This window comes from Nannospalax galili, unplaced genomic scaffold (assembly GCF_000622305.1).
Source record: "Nannospalax galili isolate Female #2095 unplaced genomic scaffold, S.galili_v1.0 scaffold441, whole genome shotgun sequence".
Taxonomy (NCBI): Eukaryota; Metazoa; Chordata; class Mammalia; order Rodentia; family Spalacidae; genus Nannospalax; species Nannospalax galili.
In genome coordinates, this window is record NW_008348089.1 from 9117270 (window position 1) to 9142852 (window position 25583).

The 25583-nt window shown below is 40.8% G+C and overlaps 1 protein-coding gene and 1 pseudogene across 1 annotated transcript in view; one reads left to right on the forward strand and one right to left on the reverse strand.

Moving 5' to 3' along the window:
- Positions 1–25583, forward strand: part of Herc6 (HECT and RLD domain containing E3 ubiquitin protein ligase family member 6) — a 68930-nt gene that overhangs the window by 7888 nt on the left and 35459 nt on the right. The window contains 8 exon segments of the mRNA XM_029569086.1: positions 652–728; positions 4244–4471; positions 6542–6636; positions 12353–12480; positions 16409–16545; positions 16972–17039; positions 22952–23075; positions 23694–23751. Of these exon segments, the coding sequence (XP_029424946.1) occupies positions 652–728; positions 4244–4471; positions 6542–6636; positions 12353–12480; positions 16409–16545; positions 16972–17039; positions 22952–23075; positions 23694–23751 (915 nt within the window).
- Positions 7495–11543, reverse strand: LOC103743393 (annotated as a pseudogene).

The following is a 25583-nucleotide window of genomic DNA, read 5'->3' on the forward strand; positions in this document are numbered from 1 at the left end:
CACACACCTTTAGTCCCAGTACTCAGGAGGCAGAGGCAGGTGGATCTCTGTGAGTTCAAGGCCAGCCTGGTCTACTACATAGTGAGTTCCAGGACAGCTGGGGCTACAGGGAGACCCTGTCTCAAAAAGACAAAAAAAAAAAAACCCAAGCAAAACCAAAAACAACTGATGCGATGTGATTTTGGCCTAGGGTGCCAAGGTCAAAGTGAAGAAGTCCAACAAAGCAAGAGTAAACAGCAGGAGGCTATGGTCCTCTTAAGGCATTTAGTGATACACATGGTTGAATGAGATTCCATTCATCCCTGTGCACTGTCTGGCTAAACCACAGCCAAGGGAGTGGGCGTAGGAGGGTCAGTGGGGAAAGAAGATCCTGTTGAATTCAAGTCTAGCCTTCCCTAATGAAGAAATGCAAGAGGTGCAGAACAGCAGAATTCCAGTGCTACCTGGTTTCTAGAAAGCCTGCTGCTCTGGCAGACTGCTGGTGAAACCCTTTCTCAAAATGACCAAAAACATAAAAAGAGGGAAATAAAGAAAACAAAAATTACTGAAATCTCTTAGACCTGATATATTATATCTGGGATATTTTTAAATGTCTGTAATTTACTTGTCCTAAGCAAAGACTAACAGAATTTGCATCGTTTTTTACTACAGGAAAATAAAAGCTCTGGATGGCATAAAAATTATCCAAGTTTCTTGTGGGCATTACCACTCTCTGGCATTATCGGAAGGTAAGGAATACTTTGGGGGTCTCTAGATGGCAAAGAAGTAAAATTATGAATATAAATAGTAGCTGGATTTTTAATCCACTGGGTTTCATTTTAGTGTACTTAGAAGTTTTTAACTGTCTAGGTTCGATCAGATACGGTGTCCTTCAGTGTTTTGGTTTGTTTTTTTCTTATAGTGACTAAATAATGACCAAGTCTTGCCATAAAGGAATTCATCATCACCTGACTGGTTGACTCCCTCAGAATTCACTAGTGGCTTTATTTCCAGCATTGCTCTTTACTCTGAAAGCCTTGTCCACGCTGGCAAACTGAAACTTTAGATCAAAGAAAGAAAAGTCAAAATGTCAGAATCATGACCCTGTAGTTTTATTAATCTTTCCCATCTTTCGTCCATCCTCAATCTAGATTTCTTGGGGGAGTGTGTTGAGGAGGAAAGACTTTGCTTTTGCTCTCTATGTAGTATCTAGGCACCTTCAAATTAAATGAGCAGATGGTAGATTAGCTGAGAAAAGGCACTCAGTTATTACTGCTATTTATGTGGGCAGGAGTTCACAGAAATGAAGTGAAACAAAGAAATATTTAGAATTTGGGACTTATATACCACTTTAACAAAAGAAGGGCAGTTTGGACTTATATGGATGATGGAGAAATGGTTAAAAATCATTGACAGTAAAGGGGATTTTATTAAGATTTTTTTGTGCAGACTCATGTCAGTGATAACTCTCCAACGTCAAGGAAAAGCTGGTTTCCTCTTTCTGATATTTTCCACAGAAACAGTTACATCCTGCTCTTCTACCAGGGAAGGGAGGGTAGAGAACTCTCCTCCAATCTGTTCCAAGCTGCCTTCTAAGTCATGGCTTCATGACCTATTTCGGATTGGCGTATGCTGATCCCCTTGAGGCAACATGTAGTATTTTCGTGTTCTTCAGGTGATGTCTTACTTATCATTCCAAACTGTTCCTCAGGGTCTCTGGGCAGCCAGTGCCCACAGGTAGCCTGCTGTGTGGCCACAACCATGGTAAATGCTTTACTTGTAGTATATTTTTTACTTGCCTAAAAAACATAGAAGTTGGGTATTATTCACATCCTTATTTCAGAAACAAAGAAACGTGGGATTAGAAACTCTAAATAATTTGACCAAAGGTATACGGGTATGAAAATAGAAAGGGTAGGATTTGATCTTATCCTGTTTAAAGCCTAACCCTAACCTTAACCACTATATTGCAGATTGTAAGACTAGGGCATATTGCATGAGGATTGTGAGATTTCTTCCCCTACAATTTCAAGCTATTTGGCCTTGGAAAAAAGTTCTTTACTGCTCAGTCTCAATCTTTTTCATCTGTAAGAATATTGACGCCCTACTTACAGGACGTACAGAAAATTCAGTGAGAGAATGTACACAGCACACCTCGAGTGCTGTGCATAGCATACAGCGGACATGCTACATAGCAATGTCCTCTCTCCTCTCTCTGATTCTCTCTCTTAATTGGCATACAAAGTACTAGGCTTCGCTATGACACTTCTCAAACAAAATGTGGTTTTGTTGATACTTTTCCCTGCTTCTTCTCCCACCCCTGCCCACACTCTGTGCCCTTCCACCACAAATAGCTTCCTTTCCACTTTCGTGCCACATTCTGTTCTTTCTTTCTTAATGATTGAAGTGACATGAATTATTTCTTTTGGGTATTGGGCTGTCTTTATATTGGTTTGGAGTATAAAGGCTGTGCGCAGCCCAGGCATTCCATACATTTGCTATGGTGAACTGTGCATTTTCATAGACCTTTATATGACTTTCAAATTTCACAGTGTGTCCTCAAAATTTTTTTCAGAGGTATAAATAACTTTATAAGAGTAAATAGAAGTTAAGTAAAAATAACAGGAAAATGCTTGAGGTATGTTGATCTTTATTTAGGTATATAATTGAGCATTAGAAGAGCTTAATTTTATTTATTTATTTTTAATTTAATTTTTTTATTTTATGTGTATGTATATATTGCCTGCATGTAGGTAGGTGCACCCATGTCGTGCAATGCCTGCAGAGGTCAGAAGAGGCTGTTGGATCCCCTGGGACTGGAGTTACAGACAGTTGTTAGCTGCCATGTGGGTGCTAGGATTTGAACCCAGGTCTTCTGCAAGACCCGTGTCATGCAGTGCCCACAGAGGACAGAAGAGGCTGTCGGATCCCCTGGAACCGGAGTGAGGACAGTTGTTAGCCACCATGTGGGTGCTGGGAATTGAACCCGGGTCTTCTGCAAGAGTGGTCAGCACTCTTAACTGCTGAGCCATCTCTCCAGCCCTGGCAATGAATAATTCTAAGACTATTTTCATGAAAATTATATTCTGGAGGAAGTAAGGAAAATAGGCCAATAAATATATAGTCAAATAGTTACACAGTAAAAATGGAAGAAGGAGTGTGATGAGAAGTGAAATGAAACAGGCTTTAGGAGACAGAGAATAAGTATTTGAATGGAAGGGGAAAGTCTCTCTACTTTATAAAAGAAGTCCTCAGTGCTGGGGATTGAACTCAGGGCCTGTTAGGCAAATGCTCTTCCACTGAGCTATACTCCAGCCCTGGACTTACATATTTAAAATATTGCTTTGGATACTTTTGGCAGAAAAGACTGTTGGGACAAAGGTGGAATTGGGGAGACCAGTTTGAGGTGACTATAATTTTCCAGGAAAGAAATCATCCTGACTTGGCCAAAGTAATAACAATGGGAGGATGAGAAAGGTTGGATTCTGGAAAGATTTTAGAGGAAAAGGTTAAGGATTTTCTGGATTGAAGCACTTATGAACTTGACCACATCCCGTGCCTTTTGTCAGAAAGCTTTAATCTCATTTCCTCCTTTATTTTTTTTTTAAAGATGTAAGTACTATACAGACAGTAGAAGAAAACTGTGTCATTTGCAACACCATGGGTGAAGTTGAAGGATATTATGCCAGATATAAAAAGGAAAGTACTATAATCTCATGTGTAGAACCAAAGAAAACTGGACTCATAGAAACAAAGTGAAACAAACAAAGTTGCCAGGGGTGAGGAAGTGCCGGCCAAAGGGTACAACCCCACTTCTAAGATTAATTACTTTTGGAAATTTGTTATACCACAAAGTAACTATAGTTGAAAATAACTATATATTTTTATACTTGAATTTGCTAAGAGAGTAGGTTTTTGTTTTGTGCATTTTTCTTTTTGCTTGTTTACATGGCACTGGCCACTGAATCCAGCACCTCACACACACTCTATCACTGAGCTGCAGCACCAGCCCTGCAAGAAAAATTCGGTAATATGCCAAAATTGTAACTGTGTGAGGTAATGGATATTTAGTTAGCCAATTCTGACATTCATTTCACAATGCATACGTATACTAAAATGTCATTTCAACATCTCAAATATGTATAATTTTAATTTGTCAACTATACCTCAATAAACCTGAAAAAAATGTGGAATTGAGGTAATAGTTTCTGTGGTTTGGTAATCCAGTATGTGTACAATTCTAAATTTCCCTTTATTTTTGTAGATGGCCAAGTGTTTTCATGGGGAAGGAACAGTCATGGGCAGCTGGGCCTGGGGAAGGAGTTTCCCTCTCAGGCCAGCCCACAGAGGGTGAGGTCCCTGGAGGGGATCCCGCTGGCTCAGGTGACTGCAGGAGGAGCTCATAGCTTTGCCCTGTCTCTCTTGGGGACCTCATTTGGCTGGGGAAGCAACAACGCAGGGCAGCTGGCCCTCAGTGGGAATGACGTCCCAGGTAAGAGATAGTTTGTTCTTACAATAAATTATTTCTTTCCAGCTGGAGGACCAACCTAGCAAAGAGCATGTCACAGTGGTTTCCAAACTCTGACACATTAGCATTACCTGGGAATCGATCTAGTTGCCTACTACTTCAGGAACTGATTTTCATAAAACTCAGTGACTTAAAATAATGTGTTTGCTATCCTGTCATTCTAGAGGTCAGGAGCCTATTAGTGGGTCTCAGCTAGTAGGGCTGCTTTCCTTTCCAGAGGCTATGGCCGAGAATCCATTTCCTTATCTTTTCCTGTGTGGTATTTCTAAGCCACATTACAGTTGTCTGAACAATGAAACAGTTTGACTCTTAGCATTAGTTTTAAGGCCAAGAGTGGATTAGAACGCTGAGAACCACTGGTTCCTTCAGATGTCTCCCAGAACTGTGCTCCTGAGAGAGGCTTCACTCATACTTGTATTGAAATAGTATCATCTCCAGCATGAATTGGGGAAAAAGAAGCCAGGATCCACCCTTATCTGAGAATCTTGCCCTTTAATCCCTAGACCTAAAAATCATAACAAAGTTAAAGACAACGTCTCAGTTCTTCTGACTGTTTTCAGTGAGAACACTCTGGTTTCAATGCTTTGATTTCAGGTGCTCCCACATTCAGTCACTATCCTGAATGGAGGGCAAAGTGGGGTCCTGGGAGATGAAGGTAATTTGCCCGGGTCATAAGCACATATGACTCAGTGAGCTCGTGAACATTATAAACAGTAACTTTTGGTTACAAGGTTAAGTAAAAGTCTTTAGGCCAGATTATGTTCACATTGTCAAAGTCATTCCTCCATTCCAGCTCTAGAGAACCCCAGTGTTAACAGGCTCAGCCTTCTTTCTTCAAAACCTGTAGTGGCTGGTTAAGTCTTTCTTAAGTCATGTTGTTCTGACACTAACTCTTTGGCCTCCATCTTCTTCAGCGAAAAGAATAACTTTGGGCCACCTGGATAATCCAAGCTAATGTCCCTATTTTAAGGACAGCTGATTAGCAGTTTTAACTCAGTGGACTTCCTTATCTTCTCTTCCTTACCTTCAAGTAACCTATCATATTTACAAGGCCTGGGATTGGGGAGTGGAGACCATGTTTGTCTACCGTAGGATTCCTTTAGAACTCTTGATGCCCAGGTTGAGCTCCACACACATTAAATCAGAATGTTAGCAGCAGTTGGGCTTCAGATCCCTGTGTAGCTCTAATGTGAAAGCTTTAGGCACCACTGATTGGAAGACTGCTCATGTTAGAGGAAATGACCAGCTCCTATAGAAAAGAAAAAAGAAAAGAAAGCGGGCGTGGTGGCAAATGTCTTTAATCCCAGCACTTGGGAGGCAGAGGTAGTCAGATCTCTGTGAGATCGAGGCCAGCTTGATCTACATGGTGAGTTACAGAACAGCTGTGGCCACAGGGAGGCCCTGTTTCAAAAAAGACCAATAATAATAATAATAATAAAAGAAAAAAAATCTGCGAAACAAATTTTCCTCTAAAAATAAAATTCATTAAGACGTCTCCAAGAGCACCCCCTCTCTCAGTTCTTTGCACTTGACTAATACCTTTAGCACCTACACGTGCGAGCACCTCTCATCCCTCTCAACATGAGGTAGATACTCTTATTCTCTATGTCATTATTATATATCTTCAGACACTACTAAGCATCAGAAAGAACTACCAAATGATGGCAAGACTATTGGGAGTTTACTACTGAAGTTTAATACTCTAGGTCAATACCTTTAATATTTGAGAAGGTTAAAGATTTCCAGAAATAAATGTTAGGGTATTTTTTTCTCAAAGTAGTTTTTCCTGTTTCATACTTTGTTCACTTTTTAAAATTATGTTAATAGGTTACAAGACAAAATGTAGAGGGTATAAAAAGTATAAAAATCTAAAAACAGGAAATTCCGAGACTGTTTCTCTGCTCTCTCTGTCTCTCTCTCCCTTTTCTTTTCTTGGCAGTTTCACTACGTAGCTCAGGTTGACCTCAAACTCACACTCCTGCCTCTGAGTCCTTTTTTTCCCTATATGCTAGCAAGTCTGCTTTCTTTCAGCAGTGCAAATCCACAAGCCTCGTTCAATCGGAGCGCTGAAGAATCTTGGCGTGGTTTACATTAGCTGTGGCTATCAGCACACGGCAGTGCTAACCCAGGTAATTCAGAAGGTGTTGCTGGTTTTTAAATCCCTGAGAAATGTTAACAAGATGTGTTGATTATTATTGAAAGTAAGAGAGCTTAGCCTGTCCAGGCTGCTGGAACAAAATACGTAGACTAGGCAGCTTACAAACATCAGAAATATTTACGTCTCACTGCTCTAGAAGCTGGAGAGCCCAAGGTCAAGGTACCAGTAGATTTGCATCTAGTGATGGCAACTTTCTGGCTCATAGATGACAGTGATTTTGCTTTGTCTTCACGTGGTGGAAGGGGTAAGGGGGGTATGTCTGTGGTCCTCTTTTGTAAGGGCACTAATCCCATTCAGGAGGGTTTGACCCTCATGACCAAATCATATATCAAAGGCCCCATCCCACCTCTTAATATCATTATATTGGAGGTTAGGATTTTAATATACAAATTTTAAAAGGACACAAATGTTCAGATATAACACAAGATCTATATAAGTAACTAAACACACCAATTTAATGTATAAATATCTAAAATAGAGATGTTAACTAAATACAAATCATGAGCCTTTTCAAGATACTGTAATAAAAGCAAATATAGGGCTGGGCGCAGTGGCGCACGCCTTTGGTCCCAGCACCCAGAAGGCAGAGGCAAGTGGATCTCTGGGAGTTTAAGGCCAGCCTGGTTTACATAGTGAGCTCCAGGCCACCTGGGGCTACAAGGAGACCTTGTCTCAAAAAAGTCAAAAAAACCAAAACCAAACAAACAAAAAGGGAATGTAGGAGCTAATATTTTTGATAATTTTTCATTGGCAATGTAGTTCTACAAATAAAAATCATAATGGAAGCTACAAAGTAATTTTTATAGTTTTCAATACCCCACTTTACAGACTAGAACATTCTTTGTTCCATTTCCTTTGGTTCTTCCTGACCATTCACTATATCCCAGTCAGATGGATTCTTTCCATTGCTGTAGGGAACAGACTTGAAAACTATTTGTATAGTTGAAATGTTCATATAAAAACTATATTCGATGGGGGCTGGAGAGATGGCTCAGCGGCTAAGAACCCTGAATATTCTTGCAGAAGACCCAGGTTCGAATCCCAGAACCCACATGGCAGCTAACAATTGTCTGTAATTCCAGTTCCAGGGTATCCAACAGCCTCTTCTGTCCTCCATGGGCGTTGCAGGCAATACATGCATACACATAAAAATAATAAATAAAATATATATATTTTTAAAACTGTATTCACCAGGACCAGGGAGTATAGTTCATTGGTAGAATGCTTACCTAGGTGTTGTATTTGACTCCCTGTCCCAGGAAAAAAGTATATACACCAAATGATTTTTTTTTTTTTTTTTTTTTTTGGTCTTTTTGAGACAGGGTCTCCCTGTAGCCCCAGCTGACCTGGAACTTACTATGTAGACCAGGCTGGCCTCAAACTCACAGAGATCTGCCTGCCTCTGCCTCCCATGTGCTGGGATTAAAGGCATGCCCCACCACGCCAGGCAATCAAATGATTTTTTTAAATTGTATTATGATTACTATTATTGTTTGCAGTATCGGGCTCAAACCCAAGACCTTATGACTATCAGACAAGTGCTCTGCTACTGACCTCCATTCCCAGTTCACCAAGTGTCTTTCATTAGTTTTAAAAACCATGTCTTAAATTTGGAAATCTAAATTGTTTGAATTCTATTAATCTTAGTTGACAAAAGAAACTTGTGTATGTATACATGAGGACAACCTTGTGGAACTGCAGCTCAGGAGACATCCACCCTTTTTGAGACAAGGTCTCTCATTGGCCTGGGGCTTATTGATTCAACTAGGCCAACAGACCAGGGAACCCTGGGGGATCCTCCTGTTTCCATTTCCCTGACACTGGGATTGCAAGGACACACCACAGCTTCTGACTTTTTCATGTGGATGAAAGGGATCAAGTCCAAGCCCTCAGGCTTGTATGACCAGTACTTTATTAACTGAGCTATCTCTCCATCCCCTAGAGTTGTTTTTAATAAAAAAAATCATCTTTTGAAAATATTTTCAGGAAAGTGCTCAAGTAAATAAAATAACCAACCTTATACTTAAACATTGGTGTTAGTCCTCAACCAGTTAATTTGCATTGATTCATTCAACACACATGCACTAAGTGTCTAATTCTTTTTTTCTAGCCTTATTGGAATATAATTCACAAAACTATAGCTATACCTGGTATACAACATGATTTATTGACAGTGATCTTTGTGTGTGTTGTGTGTGTGTGTGTGTGTTAGACTCTTTAAGGTACACACTCAGTAATTTTTATTTTGTTTTTAAATATTTGTTTTGTTATTTTTTTGTTACATACTTTTTATTTTTATTTTTTATTTTATTTATTATTTATCATTTTTTTATGTGTATGAGTATATTGCCTGCATGTAGGTAAGTGCACCCATGTCGTGCAATGCCCTCAGAGGACAGAAGAAGCCATCGGATCCCCTGGAACTGGAGTTACAGACAGTTGTTAGCTGCCATGTGGGTGCTGGGATATGAACCTGGGTCTTCTGCAAGAACAACCAGTGTTCTTAACTGCTGAGCCACCTCTCCAGCCCTATTTTATTTTATTTTTATGTATATGTGTGTATTGCCTGCATGTATGTAAGTACACCTGTGTCATGCAATGCCCTCAGAGGTCAGAAGAGGCTGTCGGATCCCCTGGCACTGGAGTTACGGACAGTTGTTAGCTGCCATGTGGATGCTGGGATTTGAACCTGGGTCTTTTTCATAGTACTGCCATTGATTTCCCTCATGACAAATCTGCTTATTTTCTCAGCATTATGGAAATCAGTTGTTAGTCTGGATGTAGCACGGAAGAAATCTCCACGGGCAGAATATAACCACTGTAGACTCAGGCCCATCTCCTTTATATCTGCTCTGAATTGGTTCAGATCCTTCACAAATGATAGTATTTTGTTGTTACACATGTCATAGTCCAGGTTCAGTTCAACATCATGGGTAAGTTTAATAATGAACTGACCAGCCACTTCTGCTGCTGCTTGTACCATTTTGTTCAGCTGCAGAATTTTCTGAATCAATATGTCATAGGTATCCAAGGTAGTGCTCAAGTAAAGATAATCCGAGTCCTCACAAAAAAACAGAAAGAAACAGCTGGAATTCCAGAACATGCAAGAAAAGGGAAAGCGGCACCATCAAGAGAAAGTCTCTCAACTTTGTTGTTCCAGTTGCTGTCCCCATATAGAGGCTGCCCATCAAGTGGGTGCTTCACATCTTCCATTGTCTTCTCAATAAATGTATATAATAGTGGGCTAGCAGAAACCTTGAAGTTGCTGGTACCAAGAACAACTTTATCCAGATTAATGTAAGTGAAAGCTTTTAAATGCAAAGAGGTCAGGCATCCCTCTAGCCACTCAGTGGCACCAACAGCTCCAAAATCTCCTGCATTCCAGCTGCAAAGATAATGCTTCTACTGGGTCTAAACCCACCTTTCAAGACCATATCTGAGACTGTTGAGGCAAGTTCCAACAGAAGACCTGTTCCCACACTAGATTTCACAGCTCCAGGACCCCAAGAATCTCTCTGGGCTCCTACTACAATATAGTGGTCTGGTTCCTCAAAGCCTTTAATAACTCTAAATATGTTAAGTATTCTTATCTCTTTTAGCACATTATTCACAGCAAGCTTCACATTTCCATTCTCTGTGGATTGAAGCCTACACAAAGAGTCTGTGTTCCAGCTACTAGGGCACTCTCCTACCATGTTTTCGAATAGTGTTTCTGCAGCCTTTCTGGAAATTGTTTGGATATGTATATTATAATCCTGATGACTGCAATGGTGGAAACTGAGTATGATTGAACAAAGGGAATCCAGGTATATAAGGGTCACTGGTTCCTAGATGAGCATGTCCAAAGAATGAAAGGTCTGCCTTAGTAATGGGGAATTTGGCCTGGTCCAGGTATATCAAGACTCCAATTGCATTAAAGCTTTGAGTATTTGCAACCTTTTCTGCAATAAGGATTTTTCCTGCTCTAACAATCACTAAAGATCCATTCATAGGAATGCTTAAGTCTTCAAAGTCTTTTTTGGTGCCAAAATTAGCATGGATCAGTTTGCCTGTAACTTCTGCAGCTTTTCTATATGCCACCTAACCCTCAGGATTCTCCACCAGGTAAACCGTGGCCCCTTTTGTATTCGATATAGTCACCAAGTTTTGAGCAGTGCTTCCTTTGACTTGAATCTTAACATAATGTTCATCACACCAGACTTTGCTGAGTTTAAATGCATTGAATTGATTTTCAATAAAATAGGCAAGATTTTCATCTTTTTGAGATCCAGCTTCACGAGGGACATAAGTATTCTGGTTCAGTTGTTTGATGGTGCTAGTGAAGTCTATTTCATTCAGTTTCTCTGACAACACTGCTTTGAGGTCTGTCCAATATAAGTGAGAAGGTAGTCTAGAAAAGTCAGATTCTCCTGTCTGCAAGTTTTCTGACTTGTCTGCTTCCATTCCTGTCAGTCTTTCACACTCTTCTTTTTGTTCTACACATTTACAATAGCCCAGGTAGCCGATCATAAATCCAGTCAAGAAAAAGATGATTACAGCAATAGTCTCATAGCAGATTCTTCCATTAAACCTTTTTGGTTTTTTGGCATTGGCCCTCATGTTACTGTCAGCATTTTCTTCTTCATCTACAGCTAGTTTCATTTCCACATGACTGTTCTCACCATCTACTTGTCGAGCCAGGCTAAACCACGTATATGACAATGGTTGTCCACCAAACAAGTTAGAGAATGAAGATCTGGCTTGATCCATCATACTGAGCTGCCACATCAGCCGTAGCCACTCGAACTCAGGACGCCTTCTCTGTTTTGTTATTTTTAATTACATACATGCGTGCATGTATCTATGCATGTATACCTGAGTGCCAGAGACCAAGGAGGCCAGAGGCTTCCTGTGCCCTGGAGCTAGAGTTAAAGGTGGTTGAGAGCCACTGATGTTGGTGCTGGGACTCAAATTCTGGTCTTCTGCAATGACAGTGTATGCTCTTAACCACTGAGTCAGCTCTCCAGCACTTAGCAATTTTAAGTGTGTACTACTACATCTTAACTATAGCCACCATTGTTATACATCTCCAAAGTGCCTAGTGTTTAAGGAAATTCCAATGATTTTTCACATTTAGTATGTTAACTCTACAATCAAGATAAGTAATAAAGCAACCCATCAGTTTATATGTGTTCTGGTTTGTTTCTCCATTGCTGTAACAAAATACTCTGCCCAATACCAACTTGGGGAGGAAAGGGTTAATTTGTCTTATATCTCCCAGGTCACAGTTCATCTGGGAGCCCAAGGTAGGAACTCTGGGCAAGAACCTGGAAGCAGGAGCTGGAGCACAGGCCATGGAGGAACATTGCTTACCGGTTTGCTCCCCTGGCCTCTACTCAGCCTGCTTTCTTATGCAACACAGGCCCACCTGCCCAGGGGTAGCACCACCCACAGTGGGCTGGGCCCTCCCACATCACTCAGTAATCAAGATGATGCCTCACAGACATGATCACAGGGCAGTCCAATGGGGAAATTCCTCAATTGAGGCTCCCTCAACCCAGGTGTGTCAAGTTGAAACTAAAACTATCCAGCATAATATGCTAACGAATTTCACATGTTGCTTTTATATGGAAGTCTTATGATATTTAATATACAGCCTCTGATTATTTTTGTAACATGAAATCAAACTGATTCCTTGTTTTAAACAGGATGGGCAACTGCTCACATTTGGAGACAATAGTTCTGGACAGCTGGGACATAGCACCAGTGGCAAGGAAAGAGGCCCTCAGCACGTGGAAGGAGTTGATGGCTTCATTTCCCAGATAGACTGTGGAAGGTAGCAAGTCTTTTTTAAAAAGTTTGACTAGAAAGTATTATATTTTATTATTTAGAAACTCCAAAATAAGTGGCTGCTCTTTTAATAGAGCATTTTTGCTGAAAATTTGCTCCTTTCAAAATATTGTAATTTTTGTTTTCATCGCTATTAACAATTAGAAATTAATTGTATATAGACCACCATTTTATGACTATAGGGTGGGAAAGGGTTAAATAACAGAAATGCCTGCTTCAGTAAGGCATAACAAAATGACAAAAATGCCTTCTTAAGTAAGTCTTTTGGTAAGACAAATTAATCTCACACATACATATAGCACTTCATGTTCATTTGCAACTGTGATCAAGGCTTTATATAATCTAATTCTGAGGACATTTATAGTATTTGTGTTTCTAACTTAATGCATTAAAAAGTCATAGATAAAGCACTTTCATTTAGAACACATGGAACAGAATACAGGACCCAGAAATAAACCCACACAGATATGGTCACCTAATGCTTGATTGGGAAAACGATTGCCTATTAAGAAATGTTGCTGAAAAAACTGGGTATTCACCTGCATAAGACCGAAGTTAGATCCTTATCTCTCACCCTGAACAAAAATCAGTTCCAAGTTGATCTGGAGAGATGGTTCAGTGATTAAAGTGCTTGCTGCCCACACTTGAAGACCAGAGTCAGATTCCCAGAACCCATGTAAATGCCAGGTAGGCCTGGCAGCCTGCTGTAATTCCAGCCTTGGAAGATGGAGACAGGACATCCTCAGAGCAAATGACTAGTGACACAAGCCCTAACAACAAGCTCTGGATTCTAGACTCTGCCTCTGTGAATGCGGAGGAAGAGTGATGGAGGAAGATTCTCATCAGCCTACAGCCCCCATAGGCGCATTTGCCCGCGCACATGTGAGCATGCATATTTACATGCACAGAACACAAGAAAAAAATTTCAAAGATTCAAAGTGGATTAAAGACCTTAATTTAAAACTTGAAACACTGAAGCTGGTAGAGGAAAACAGGAAAAAGATACAGGCAAGAACTTTCAGACAGGACTTCAATATCTATGAACAGCCCCAAGGATTAATTTCAAATTTAATTATATGAAATTAAAAAGATTCTGCAAAGAAAAGAAGCTATTAGCAGTGTGAACAGAGACTATACGATGGGAGAAAATCTCTACTTTAGATAGAGTCAATGTTTATATATATATTCAATATATAAAGAACTGCAAAAATTTGATACCCCAAACACTGCCAATATAGAGACAGATGTACTTAGCAGACAGTTCTCGAAGGAAGAAGCACAAATGATCAATCACCATAGAAGTATTCAACATTCATAGCTTTCAGGGAATTGCAAATTAAAACTACTTTGAGATCCATCTCACCTGAGTTAGAATGGCTCTCATCAAGAAGCAGAATGAGGGGCTGGAGAGATGGCTCAGTGGTTAAGAGCACTGGCTGTTCTCGCAGAAGACCCAGGTTCGAATCCCAGCACCCATAGCAGCTAACAACCATCCATAACTCCAGTTTCAGGGGCTCTGGTGCCCTCTTCTGTCCTTCATGAGCATTACATGACACAGGTGAATTTACATACATGCAGGCATAACACTCACACATAAAATGAAAATAAATTTTAGGGCCGGGCATGGTGGCTCACGCCTTTACATCCAGCACTCAGGAGGCAGAGGCAGGCGGATCTCTGTGAGTTCAAGGCCAGCCTGGTCTACATAGTGAGCTGGGGCTACAGGGAGACCTTGCTCAAAAAGACCAAATAAATAAATAAATAATAAATAAGTAAATAAATAAAAATAAATTTTAAAAAGAGATAATTTTTTTTATGTAGAACAAAGCATAGTGGTGTCAGGACCCACCTGCTACAAAGTAGTCATATTTTAGACAGTACTCGTGTGTGGGGGACTCTGAGACTATTTGTGACTAACTGTATGACAGATTATTATAATTTTTTTTCCTTGGAAAGTGTAAAGCATTCCAACAGAGGGTTTTAATGTAGTTTTTTTTCACCCATGCTGTTGGTTGCTAAATTTAACAGTCTGATCATGACACTGAATAAATGTGCTTTTATTTTTTTTAATAAATGTGCTGTGTAAAGTTAGGACACTCTGAAGTCACCTTGGCAAACTTCCCCAACAGTGTGAAGTTAGAATTTTGTCAGGGTGATGCCAGGTTCCATTTGAAATGTATTTATAACTGCTTGGGGAGGCTTTTGTCTTTAAAAAACCTTGGAGTAGTTAAACTGCCAGTCACTGTTGTGACCTTTAATGAGTTTCACCAGTCAAAGAGTCACCAACCAACATCACAGAAATATTTGGTTATAAAAAAGGTTGCTGGCACAGCTGATGCAATATCTACATTGAATAATGGTACCAGAAAAATAATAAGTGGGAATGAGGCTTATATAATCAATAAATAATTTAATTCTTTTAAAAACAAAAACAAAGACCAAATCAAACCAAACAAACAAACGAAAGAAAGAAACAAATGTCAAGGAATGCTTGAGGTTGTGAGAAAAGAGGAACCTTATTCACTGCTGGTGGGAGTGTGAACTGGTGAGGTCATTATGGAGATCAGCATAGAGATTTCTCAAAAAATTGAAGTACTGGGGGCTGGAGAGATGGCTCAGCGTTTAAGAACACTGACTGTTCTTGCAGAAGACCTGGGTTCAAATCCCAGCACCCGCATGGCAGCTAACAACTGTCTGTAACTCCAGTTCCAGGGGATCCGATGGCCTCTTCTGTCCTCGCAGGCATTGCACGACATGGGTGCACTTACCTACATGCAGGCAATATGCGCATACACATAAAATGAAAATAATAAATAAAAAAATTTTAAAGATTGAAGTACCATATGACCCAACTATATCACCGGAACATCTATCCAAAGGACTGAATATCTTACCATGGAGATACTTGTCCATTCATGTTATTCCTACACTCTCCACAATAGCAAGGAAATGGAATCAGCCTAGACGTCCATTGGCAGATGGACAATGAAAATGTGGTACATATAACACAATGGGTTTTTTTTCAGTTGTCAGGATAAATGGAATTATGAAATTTTCAGGAAAATTAATGGATCTGGAAATTATTATATTAAGCAAGGTGACCCAGAGTCACAAAGACAAATGCATGTTCTCTCTCTCATGCAGATCTTAGCTTTAATGCTTATCTATATGGTACACACGTGGGTCACAGAGCAGGTACAGGTCATGAAACTACAGAGGGGACAAGAGGGGAAAAGAGGTGTTGAGGAAGCAATAGGACACATGCCACATGAAAGCAGAAAGGAAGCTACTGGGGTGGAAGGGTGCAAGGTGGGGCAGCGGGACGTGGGCAAAGGCTGGAAGGAGTAGCAGCAAAAATAAATGTTTGAAAATTCCATGATGCAACCTAATTCTTTGCTATGTTTAAAAGCTTAAGAATAAATTAATAAAACACATGATATGTAGCTCAATTGGTAGAGTGCTTGCCGTGCATGCACCAGGTCCTAGGTTAGATCCCTAGCACCACATACACTGAGTGTGGTGCAGGTGTGATGGCAGTGGTAGGCCATGCCTCTAATCTCAGCACTAGGGAGGTGGGGACAGAAGGATCAGAAGTTCAAGATTATTCTTTGCTCCATAACAAGATGGAAGCAAGCCTGGACTACATGAGATCCTGTCTCAAAACAAACAACCAACAGCAACAAAACCGCAAATAGATACATGATAGGAAGCATAGTAAAGACCTCTCACTAATACTATCTTTAGTATTGCTAATAAGTGAACAGCACTTGTTTAATCAGGTAACCTAGTACCCTGCAACATGGACTTTGTGATGAAGCAGCTGGGTAGGTACTGAAAGTAAATCTGTCATTTTGTCTTGAGCCCATGATTGCCTGGTTCTTCGTTATGTTATGTTCTCGTATTGTGTGTTGTAGTTATCACACCATTGCGTATGTCTACACCACTGGTCAGGTGGTGTCTTTTGGTAGTGGACCAAGTGATACCAGCAACCCAACTCATCAGGAGGCCTGGAGAGAGAAGCCCAACATTACCTGCCTGATACCTGCCAAGGGTAGGAATGCTTCTACAAGTTCGTGATTAACGCCACTGAAGGAGACATTATTTATCTTCCCTTCGAAGGAGCCCCTAGAACTAGAGTACTTGATATTTTATTTTAAATTCTCATTTTTTTTTCCTATACAGTGATTCCCGGAGTAACTGGTAATCATTTCTAAAGACTAAAGTAGCACAATAGAAGATTCCAAATGGGTTATTTGATTATCATGACAATATGCTTTTATATAGTCAAACTTTTAAAACATGTCAGTCCAGATTCATTATGTAAGTGCCTGGACAGCTACAACTTTAACTGAGTAAAAAATGACATTTGATCTGGTCACAATTAATTTTTGTGATATCTGTATTCATGACTTAGTTATACATCAGAATTATTTTTACTGATAAAAATTCTAGACATGGATTTCTGATTTTCTTTTAGATCTTATGGATATTCAAGTAAAACACATTTTTGCTGGAACATATGCCAACTTTGTGACAACTCATGAGGTATCTAGTATATACTGTTTCTTTAAAACATTATTTTTCACTCTAGATTTCAGGAATTATTTATTCTTCTGGGGCTACAAATCAAACTCAGAACCAGGCGAGCTGATTCTACTACAGAACTATATCCTCTTCTTCCCCTAAATTTTAGAGAAGTATTTGAGACATCGTTTCATTCATATGTATTAAGATTTCTTACTAAAATAATATGATCCTCTATTACAGTGCTTTTTATAAAATATATGTCTCACTACCTTATTTATCAAACTTCCTAACAGGTGTGACTCCTAAACTCAAATTTATTGCCTTTGTATTCATAAATTATTGGTAGTGATAGTTTTTGAAATGATAATGGTAATGACTAATATTAATTGCAGTTATTGTGAATCAAGCACCAATCAAAGACTTTTAAATGGATCAACTTGTTTAATGTTCCTATCAGCTTCAATTAACAATATTTTCCCCATTTTACAGATGAAAAAAAATGAGTCAAAGAGAGTAATGGCTAGTATGATAAAAGTACTGAAGTACTTTGCCATAGAAAAGTCCTGGGGCATGAACCAGTAAGGTACATGTGCCAGAAAGACCAGTGAGGCAGAGCATAGCAAGAAAGGATGAAGAGTTCTTGGAGATGAAGTAGTTTGACATATCCTTGGGAGGTCCAGGCAACTTACTTAACTATCCCTCTCTCGAGCTCAAGTAGAATGTCAGCAGTAGAGTTACAGTAAACACAGAAGTTATGAAGTCGTAGGTGGTATTTAAAGCCGAGAGTCTGGGTGAAAGACCACAGAAACTCTGGCAGTAAGGGCCCCCTAAACTGTCTCATAGATTTCCTTCACCCTTCTCCAGGAGGGAAGAAGAGATAAAGAAGAACCACCTATACAAAGACCCGCTTCCTAGCTCATGCATGTGAGGCACTCAGAATGTCATAACCTGCCAGGGTCTGAGCCACACATGGAATGTAGTCTACTGCCAACCTGCGGGAGAAAAGTGTTACAGTCTAGGAGTCTTGATAGGATTTTTCTTTTCCCTCTGCCAGTTAAAGAATGAAAGGCACAGGGGCTGGCGAGATCATTCATCAATTCAGAGCACTTGCTGCTCTAGCATATGACCAGGATTCGGTTTCCAGCACCCACACTGCAGTTAAAAACCATCTGTAACTCCAGAGCCAGGGGATCCAATGCCCTCTTATGGCCTCTCCAGGCATTGCATGCACATGATGCACTTACATACATGCAGGCAAGATACTTATACAGGTAAAATAAAATACAAACAAATAGATAAAGTTTTAAAAAGAAATAAAAGGTAGGAAAGGCCTCAGACATAGCAGAAAACCAGTAACAAGCTTTATTAAAAGTAAAGAAACCTGTCAGGCATGGTGGTGCATGCCTTTAATCCCAGCACTCGGGAGGCAGAGGCAGGTGGATCTCTGTGAGTTTAAGGCCAGCCTGGTCTACATAGTACGTTCCAGGCCAGCTGGGGCTACAAGAAGACCCTGTCTCAAAAACACCAAAAAAAAGAAAAAATTAATAGCATACTTAAAAAAAAAATTGGAGGAAAGGAAAGGCAGAGAGGTAAAATTACCTGCCTGGAGTCAACAGCTGTAGAGAAGAAGATTCAAGTACATACAGATCTGCCCATCCCCTTAGTCTGAGATTTGTCCATTTCATCATGCCATGCCCTTTTCCTGAGGCATTCCACACACACGCACACACACACACATACACACACACACACACGCATGCATGCATGCACGCACACATAGACTCTCTACAAATGGAAAGGGGATTTAGAAGCCAAAAAAATCCAAAGTCTTCCTCTGGACTTGGGCCTTTTAAGTGTTTTTGGTACAGAGCAGGTTCTCCTCCCCTAATTTTGGATTGGTCAACTTAAACAAAGAAGAGAGAGCCAATATGCCCTGGCTTCAAGTTGAGGTATGTCCAGTCCCTGCTCTGTCTGTAGGAGAAAAGGCTTTCAGGCCTTTGTCTCAGGTGGGCGATGCAGGAAGTTTGCCATCTCTGTTACTTATCAGTGGCCTGGTCCACTTGTCAGGGATTTTGTCCCTCAGAAGTCAGCCTCACAGGATGCTGCTTCAGGAGGGTTAGCACTCAGAGCACCCTGAAGCAAGATGAGACAGATTGGGGATGGGGAGGTTGGGGAAGCTTCGGGGGTAAAGAGGGATGAAGGGGTGATGAGGTGGAGGGTGGTGAGGAGAGTGGGAGGAGAGGAGGCCTAAGAGAAAAGAATGAGAAAAGATTCCTGAGACAGGGGAGAGGAGTCAAGCTGTGGGGAAGTTAAAGGTCAGACCACAGAGGAGGAGCCAAATAAGACTTAAAAGAATGGCTTTTGGAGTGGAAACAGAGATGCGGATTATCTGGTGAAGAAAGGATTTTTAGACTGAAGTGCTTGCAAGGTCAAACAAAAGTCAAGTAGGAGGAACACAGTTTATTTTTGCTTTGGAAAGGAAGTGTGTTGTTTCCACAGAGAGCCATAGGCCACACATGATGGTCCATGCCTTTAACCTCAGCACTTGGGAGGCAGAGCCTTGTGAGACTGAGGCTAACCTGGTCTACAAAGTGAGTTCCAGGCCATCTGGGGCTGCAGGGAAAGCCCATCTCAAAAAACAAAAAGCAATCACCAGTGAGCCCTGCCTGGGAGGGGATCGACAAAGTGGGAGGAGAGGGAAGTGGAAACAAGGACTCTGACAACTTGACCTGAAGGGGAATAAAAGAGTGTAGGTAGGGAATGTGCTGTGACAGAAGTCCCAGAGCCAAAGACAGGAAGCAGAGTCCAGTGCAGAACTGAGAGGGCTGAGTGGAGATGTGTGCCATTGTGACACCGAACAGTACAGATGAGGGTGGCTTGGTGATTGGTTCTTGCCTGGTGAACAAGGCTGAACCTGAGAGGTGTGTGAGTCAGGAGACAAAGGAAGGTGTTTAGTTGTCTCGAGAGTGAGAAAGCAGCTGTGCATGGAAATGTCTGTCTGGAATCTGTGGTGACAGACACAGTGTGGCTGGACAGCATGGCAGTGCTGTTGTCCTTGGTGGTGTTAGGTATTTGGGTCCAATTTTGGAGTTACCAGTCTTTAAGTTTAACTACAAATGGAATTTTGCTGTGCAGTAAGGGAGTCGTAGGAGCGATTAGAGTGGGGAAGCAGCAGCTGAGCTGTTGAAGAAGTGGAAGGCGGTGGACAGTGAACAAACCATAGGGTCAAGGGAGTCTGAAAACGTCAAAGAATGCTGCACTGGGGGCAGGGTTCACTCTCAAGGAAACAAATTAAGGAGATGAGATAGTATGTGATAAAATGCTTCTGATAGACATTTTTAAAAATGGAGCAGTTGTTGATTATAAAGTCCAGCTTATGCCCTAGATGCAAGTGAAGTTTGCAAGTGAGGGTGGTCTAGGAATCACTTGGCAATGTCTACAGATATTTTAGGTTAGCATGTTGACAGTGGCTGATACTGGCATCTAATGGTCAGGGGCTAAGAACAGTACTAAACATCCTACTACGTGCAGGACCCCCTCACAACTAAGAATATCTGCTCCCAAATGTCAATCATTTCAGTTTGGAGACATTATCCAGGGTGTGGGTGGCTAAGGCAAAGAGAAAGAGTGGAGGTAAGATGAGGAACTGAAGTGTTAAAGAAGACAGCTTTCATTTATTTATTTATTTATTTATCTATTTATTTATCTATTTATTTATTTATTATTTATTTAGTCTTTTTGAGACAGGGTCTCCCCGTAGCCTCAGCTGTCCTGGAACTCACTATGTAGAACAGGCTGGCCTCGAACTCAAAGATCCGCCTGCCTCTGCCTCCCAAAGGCTAGGATTAAAGGCGTGTACCACCATGCCTGGCCTTTCTTTCATTTATTTTAAAGTTATGAAGAATGGGGACAGGAAGCATGATGACAGGAACAGTAGTGGGTGAGCAGGCAGTAAAGTGCTCAAGGTCTCAAAGATGGCATCATCTAGGACAGGTGATATAGTCTATAGTCCTGTGCTCTGAGGAGCTGGGGGTTTGAATGATGTGAAAGCGCCAATAGGGAGCATCTCATTGTCCTCAGATCCCTGGGATGGAAGAGAAAAATCTTGCCCTTGATAAACTGCAGAGTTGCCCAGGACTCAGATCAGGGTGCTCAGGGAGGTGCTAGAAGTGTGGCTCAGTGATAGAGCCTTTGTTTGGCATGTGCAAGGCCCTAGGTCAGACCCCATCACCAGCAGAATAAAAGGGAGAAGGGGACTTGAAGAATCATGCATAGTTATGTATCTTTTCCCAAGAGGACTTTATTTGATCCTTAACCAAAAGTGATGTAGAATTTTGTCACTAACCAGTTCAGCGGAGATGTAGGTATACTTCAGAGCAAAGCACTAATATTCCCCCTCCCTCTTTCCCTTCCTTCTTTCTGACACGCTCTCACTACGTACTCCAGTCTGGCCTGGAAATTGAGATTTTTAGACTGGGATTATAGGTCTGTGCCACTATGTCCAGCCCATTTTCTTATTGTTTATATATATATAGTGGTTAAGAGCACTGGCTGTTCTTGCAGAAGACCTGGGTTCAAATCCCAGCCCCCAATGGCAGCTAACAACTGTCCATAGCTCCAGTTCCAGGAGATCTAATGCCCTCTTCTGACTTCTGTGGGCACTGTACAACACAGTGTACTTACATACATACAGGCATAATACTCATACACATAAAATAAAAAAACTAACTAAATAAATATATCTATATAAAACACTCCAAGAACCCAGTATTCAGGAAGCTGAGGTAGGAGAATGGCAAGTTCTAGGCCAGTCTGGGCTATACAGTGAGAGTATGTATCAAATTACATATAATGTGCATGTTATATGTAACATGAAATTTGCATTTCAAACATTTTTTGTGCACTATTCTGTGACGTTAATTGCATTCACAATGCCATGCAACTAGTGATGATTAATCACTTTCTCTAAAACCTTTTTATTTGCCTTTTTGAAGCAGGGTCTCCCTGTAGCCCCAGCTGCCCTGGAACTCACTGTGTAGACCAGGCTGGCCTTAAACTCATAGAGATCCGCCTGCCTCTGCCTCCCAAGTGCTGGGACTACAGGTATGCGCCTCCACGCCTGGCTTCTAAAACCTTTTTATCACCCAAAACAGATACCTGATAACTATTAAATAACTCCTCATTTCCCCATATCCTCAACAAAATAACTTCTACTTTGTTTCTATAAATTTACTTGTTATCATAGTTTATCCAAGTGGAATATAGTGTTTGCTATTTTAATATGGTTTATTTCACTTAGTATATTTTCAGAACTCATCTGTTATATTAGAGTATCACTGCTTTGAGGCTGAAGAGATGGCTCAGCAGTTAAGAGCAGAGGACCCGGGTCTGGTTCCCAGCATCCATAGGGCAGTTAACACCCATCCATAACTCCAGTTCAAGGGGATCAGACACCCTTTCTGACATCCGTGGGCATTGCACAACATGGGTGCACTTACATGCAGGCAATCATTCATACACATAAAATAAAAAAAATAAAATAAAATTGAATATCAATGTTTTTAGGGCTAAATAATATTTCACTGCATACTTTACATATCACATTAAAAACACATCCATTTGTTGATAGGCACTTGGGTTATTTCCACCTTGGGGCTATTGTGAATAATGGTGAAATGAATATTGATTTACAAATATCGGTTTGAGACTCTATTTTCAATATTGTTATGTTATCTCACTTTAAAAAATATGGACCAAGCAAAATGGCCCAGGCTATGAAGCAGAAAGGTCAGGCCAGTCTGATACCAAAGTACAACCTACCAAATGCCTGCCGGAGAGCAGGGCCTTGTGTGCTGGGTGCTTTGTTGATTATTATTCAAGATGTGTGTACATTTTCTTGTTCATTCTTGTTCTTATTTTCTTCCTTAAAGCATACTAGTTCCACGAGTGTTTCCAATAAAATCCTACCAGAAATAAGCCGAATTAACCAGTCCCTGGCAGAAAAATGGATAGCAGTGAAAAGAAGCAGTAATGAATACAAAGTGGCTAAAAAGGTGATTCTTTGATGAATTGTAGCTACGTTTATGTTTCTGAAATGCTGATCACTTTGTCCTAGCTGCAAGAAAGAAGGGGTGGCCTTGTTGTGAAGGGATTTACATTTTGGCCACAATTCTCTTTCAGTCTCTCTTGGTTGGACCAGTCATTGATGTACTCAGTAATGAATATTTTATTTAATATAAATAAGAGATACAGTGAGAATGTACACCCCAGGTACCTTTCTAAGTAAGGGAGATGTGGGAATGAATCCAAACAGCTAACAAAGCTTCCATCTGTACTGATTTCAGATCTTCACAGTTGACTCTCTGGCATTCTAGATTTTTGGCTTTCAGAATGATGAATTTATTTGAATTCAGATGCCTGGACAAACCAACTGTAAAGCATTTTGGTGAGATTCAGCAATAATTTTCAAAAATAGCATGCCATAATTTGAATATTGATGATTCCATGACACCCATAATGTATTCAGACAAGAAGTAAAAGGAGGCATGCCGTAGTAGGCATGAGTGCTAGATGGCTATGAACACATTTGTAGATGAGTATCGTCTTGCAGTGTCTGAAGGCTGGACACCTCTGCTCAGTTGTGACTTACCCTTTTTTGTTATTTTTGCAGAAAAATCAGTGTGATATTTTCTTCCCCCGCCTGTTTAACTGCAAGCTTTTTGAAGAAAAGGTAACACTTTGATGAGAATTACCTTCATTTAAAATACTGGGGAATATTTAAAATGAAAATTAGGGAGTCACTTAGTTTATGTGTGAATTATCCGTGCACAAAGTCCAACACAGAGAATTCTCTGTGTGATAAAGAATTCTTTCATTTTATAAGTAGTCTTCTAGGCCACTGTAAGTTATAACTTTGTTTATTCCTCCACACACTTTCCTCTATTGTTTTATTAGAGGGAATGGTGATATTTTTTCAGGATCTTTATATCTGCAACGGATCAGCTAAGCCTAATAGTACTTTACTATTTAAAACTTAGGAATTCATTTTAAAGTTTTTACTGTGTGAGACCAATAAAGAAAAGAAAACTTATTTATTTTGTCTTTAACTTTATAAATGGGGGAGAGTGTTGGTTTAATAGTAGTCCTGACTCTAATAGTAAGTTAACTTGTTTACTTATTTTTTGTGTTTTTGAAATAGGATCTCATATAGCCTGCTATGTAGCCAAAGATGACATTGAATATCTGGTCCTCTGGCCTCCCTTCCCAAGTGCTGAGATTACCCAACAGTTTAAACAATTCCTTTAATGCTTAGTATTTGGATCTTCTATTCTCTCATTCCTGTGAGTTCTCCAGTGTGGCTCCTGGGTGTATAAGGGTAAGGCAGCAGTGTCAAGGGGCCTGAGTCTATCCTCTGTCTTCTTTGGCGACTGGTGCCCTGCTGATCTATCCCTTGCCACTGTAACTTGCTTGGCTTCTTCATTTAGCTAGATCTTGTCCCTCTCTTGTAAACTTGCTGCAAGTCGGCTCACTGGTTCAGAAGCTGACTATGTAATATATATATATAGTTTCGCCCCCTGGTTGTTAAGTGGTACTACCCTTGCTCCTCAATAACATACAACCCCCAGCCATTCTGCTGATTGGTTTTTCTTACTTTGTGTTCGCGTGCACACGTGTGTGTGTGTGTGTGTGTGTGTGTGTGTATGTGTGTAGTGTACATGCATGTGTGTTGGGGGGGTGCCATACCTATGTGTACACATGCAGAGGCCAGAGGAGGAGGATGTTAGGTGTCTTATTCTATTGCTGTCTGCCAGGGGTTCGAACCAGCGACCCCCGGCGAGGTGAGGATTGGGGATGAGTAAGCACGCCGTTCACCAGCCCACGCTGCCCCCATTACCCAGGGACACTCAGACGCAACGGGGAGTCTTAGTCAGGCAGAGACTCATTTATTGCAGGTGTTACAAAGCTTATAAAGGCACCTGGAACTCCCCGTCCCCAGGGTGTATCTTAAGGATGGTCATGCGCTAATCATTCACTCCTCAGCAGTGCGGAAGTATTCTTCAGACTTTCAAAGAAAGCCAGGCCGCACCCCCAGTAACTTCCTTTCGGACCTATGCAAGGTTGGGCTTTTAGGTCCCCACAGCTGTCCACCTTATTTTCTTTTTTTAATCAAGAGAAAGTAACTACTAGACTAACTGGTAAGACCCTATTGCTAAAGACATGACACAGCTTGATCGCATGATACAGAGAAGTTCAGCTGGAACTGAGCCCGAAGATTCCTCCCTGATGGACAGCTTTCGTGATCCCAGAAGGTGATACACAGGCTTCTAAAGGAGAAAAGGCATCAGTGGTCTTATCCAGCCGTGAACCCTATGAACTACAATACCAATCTGCCATGCAAGCTGTGCCCACTTGTGCAATAGCAACACCACCATTGTGGGAATAATCAACCACTCTCTGTGTTTGTGGCCCACTCCACAGGAGTGAACCCATGCTTGATGCTGTAAGCCTGGTAAAAAGCACATGCCAGGGGAGATCATGTCCCTAGAGGGGAACTGAATACTG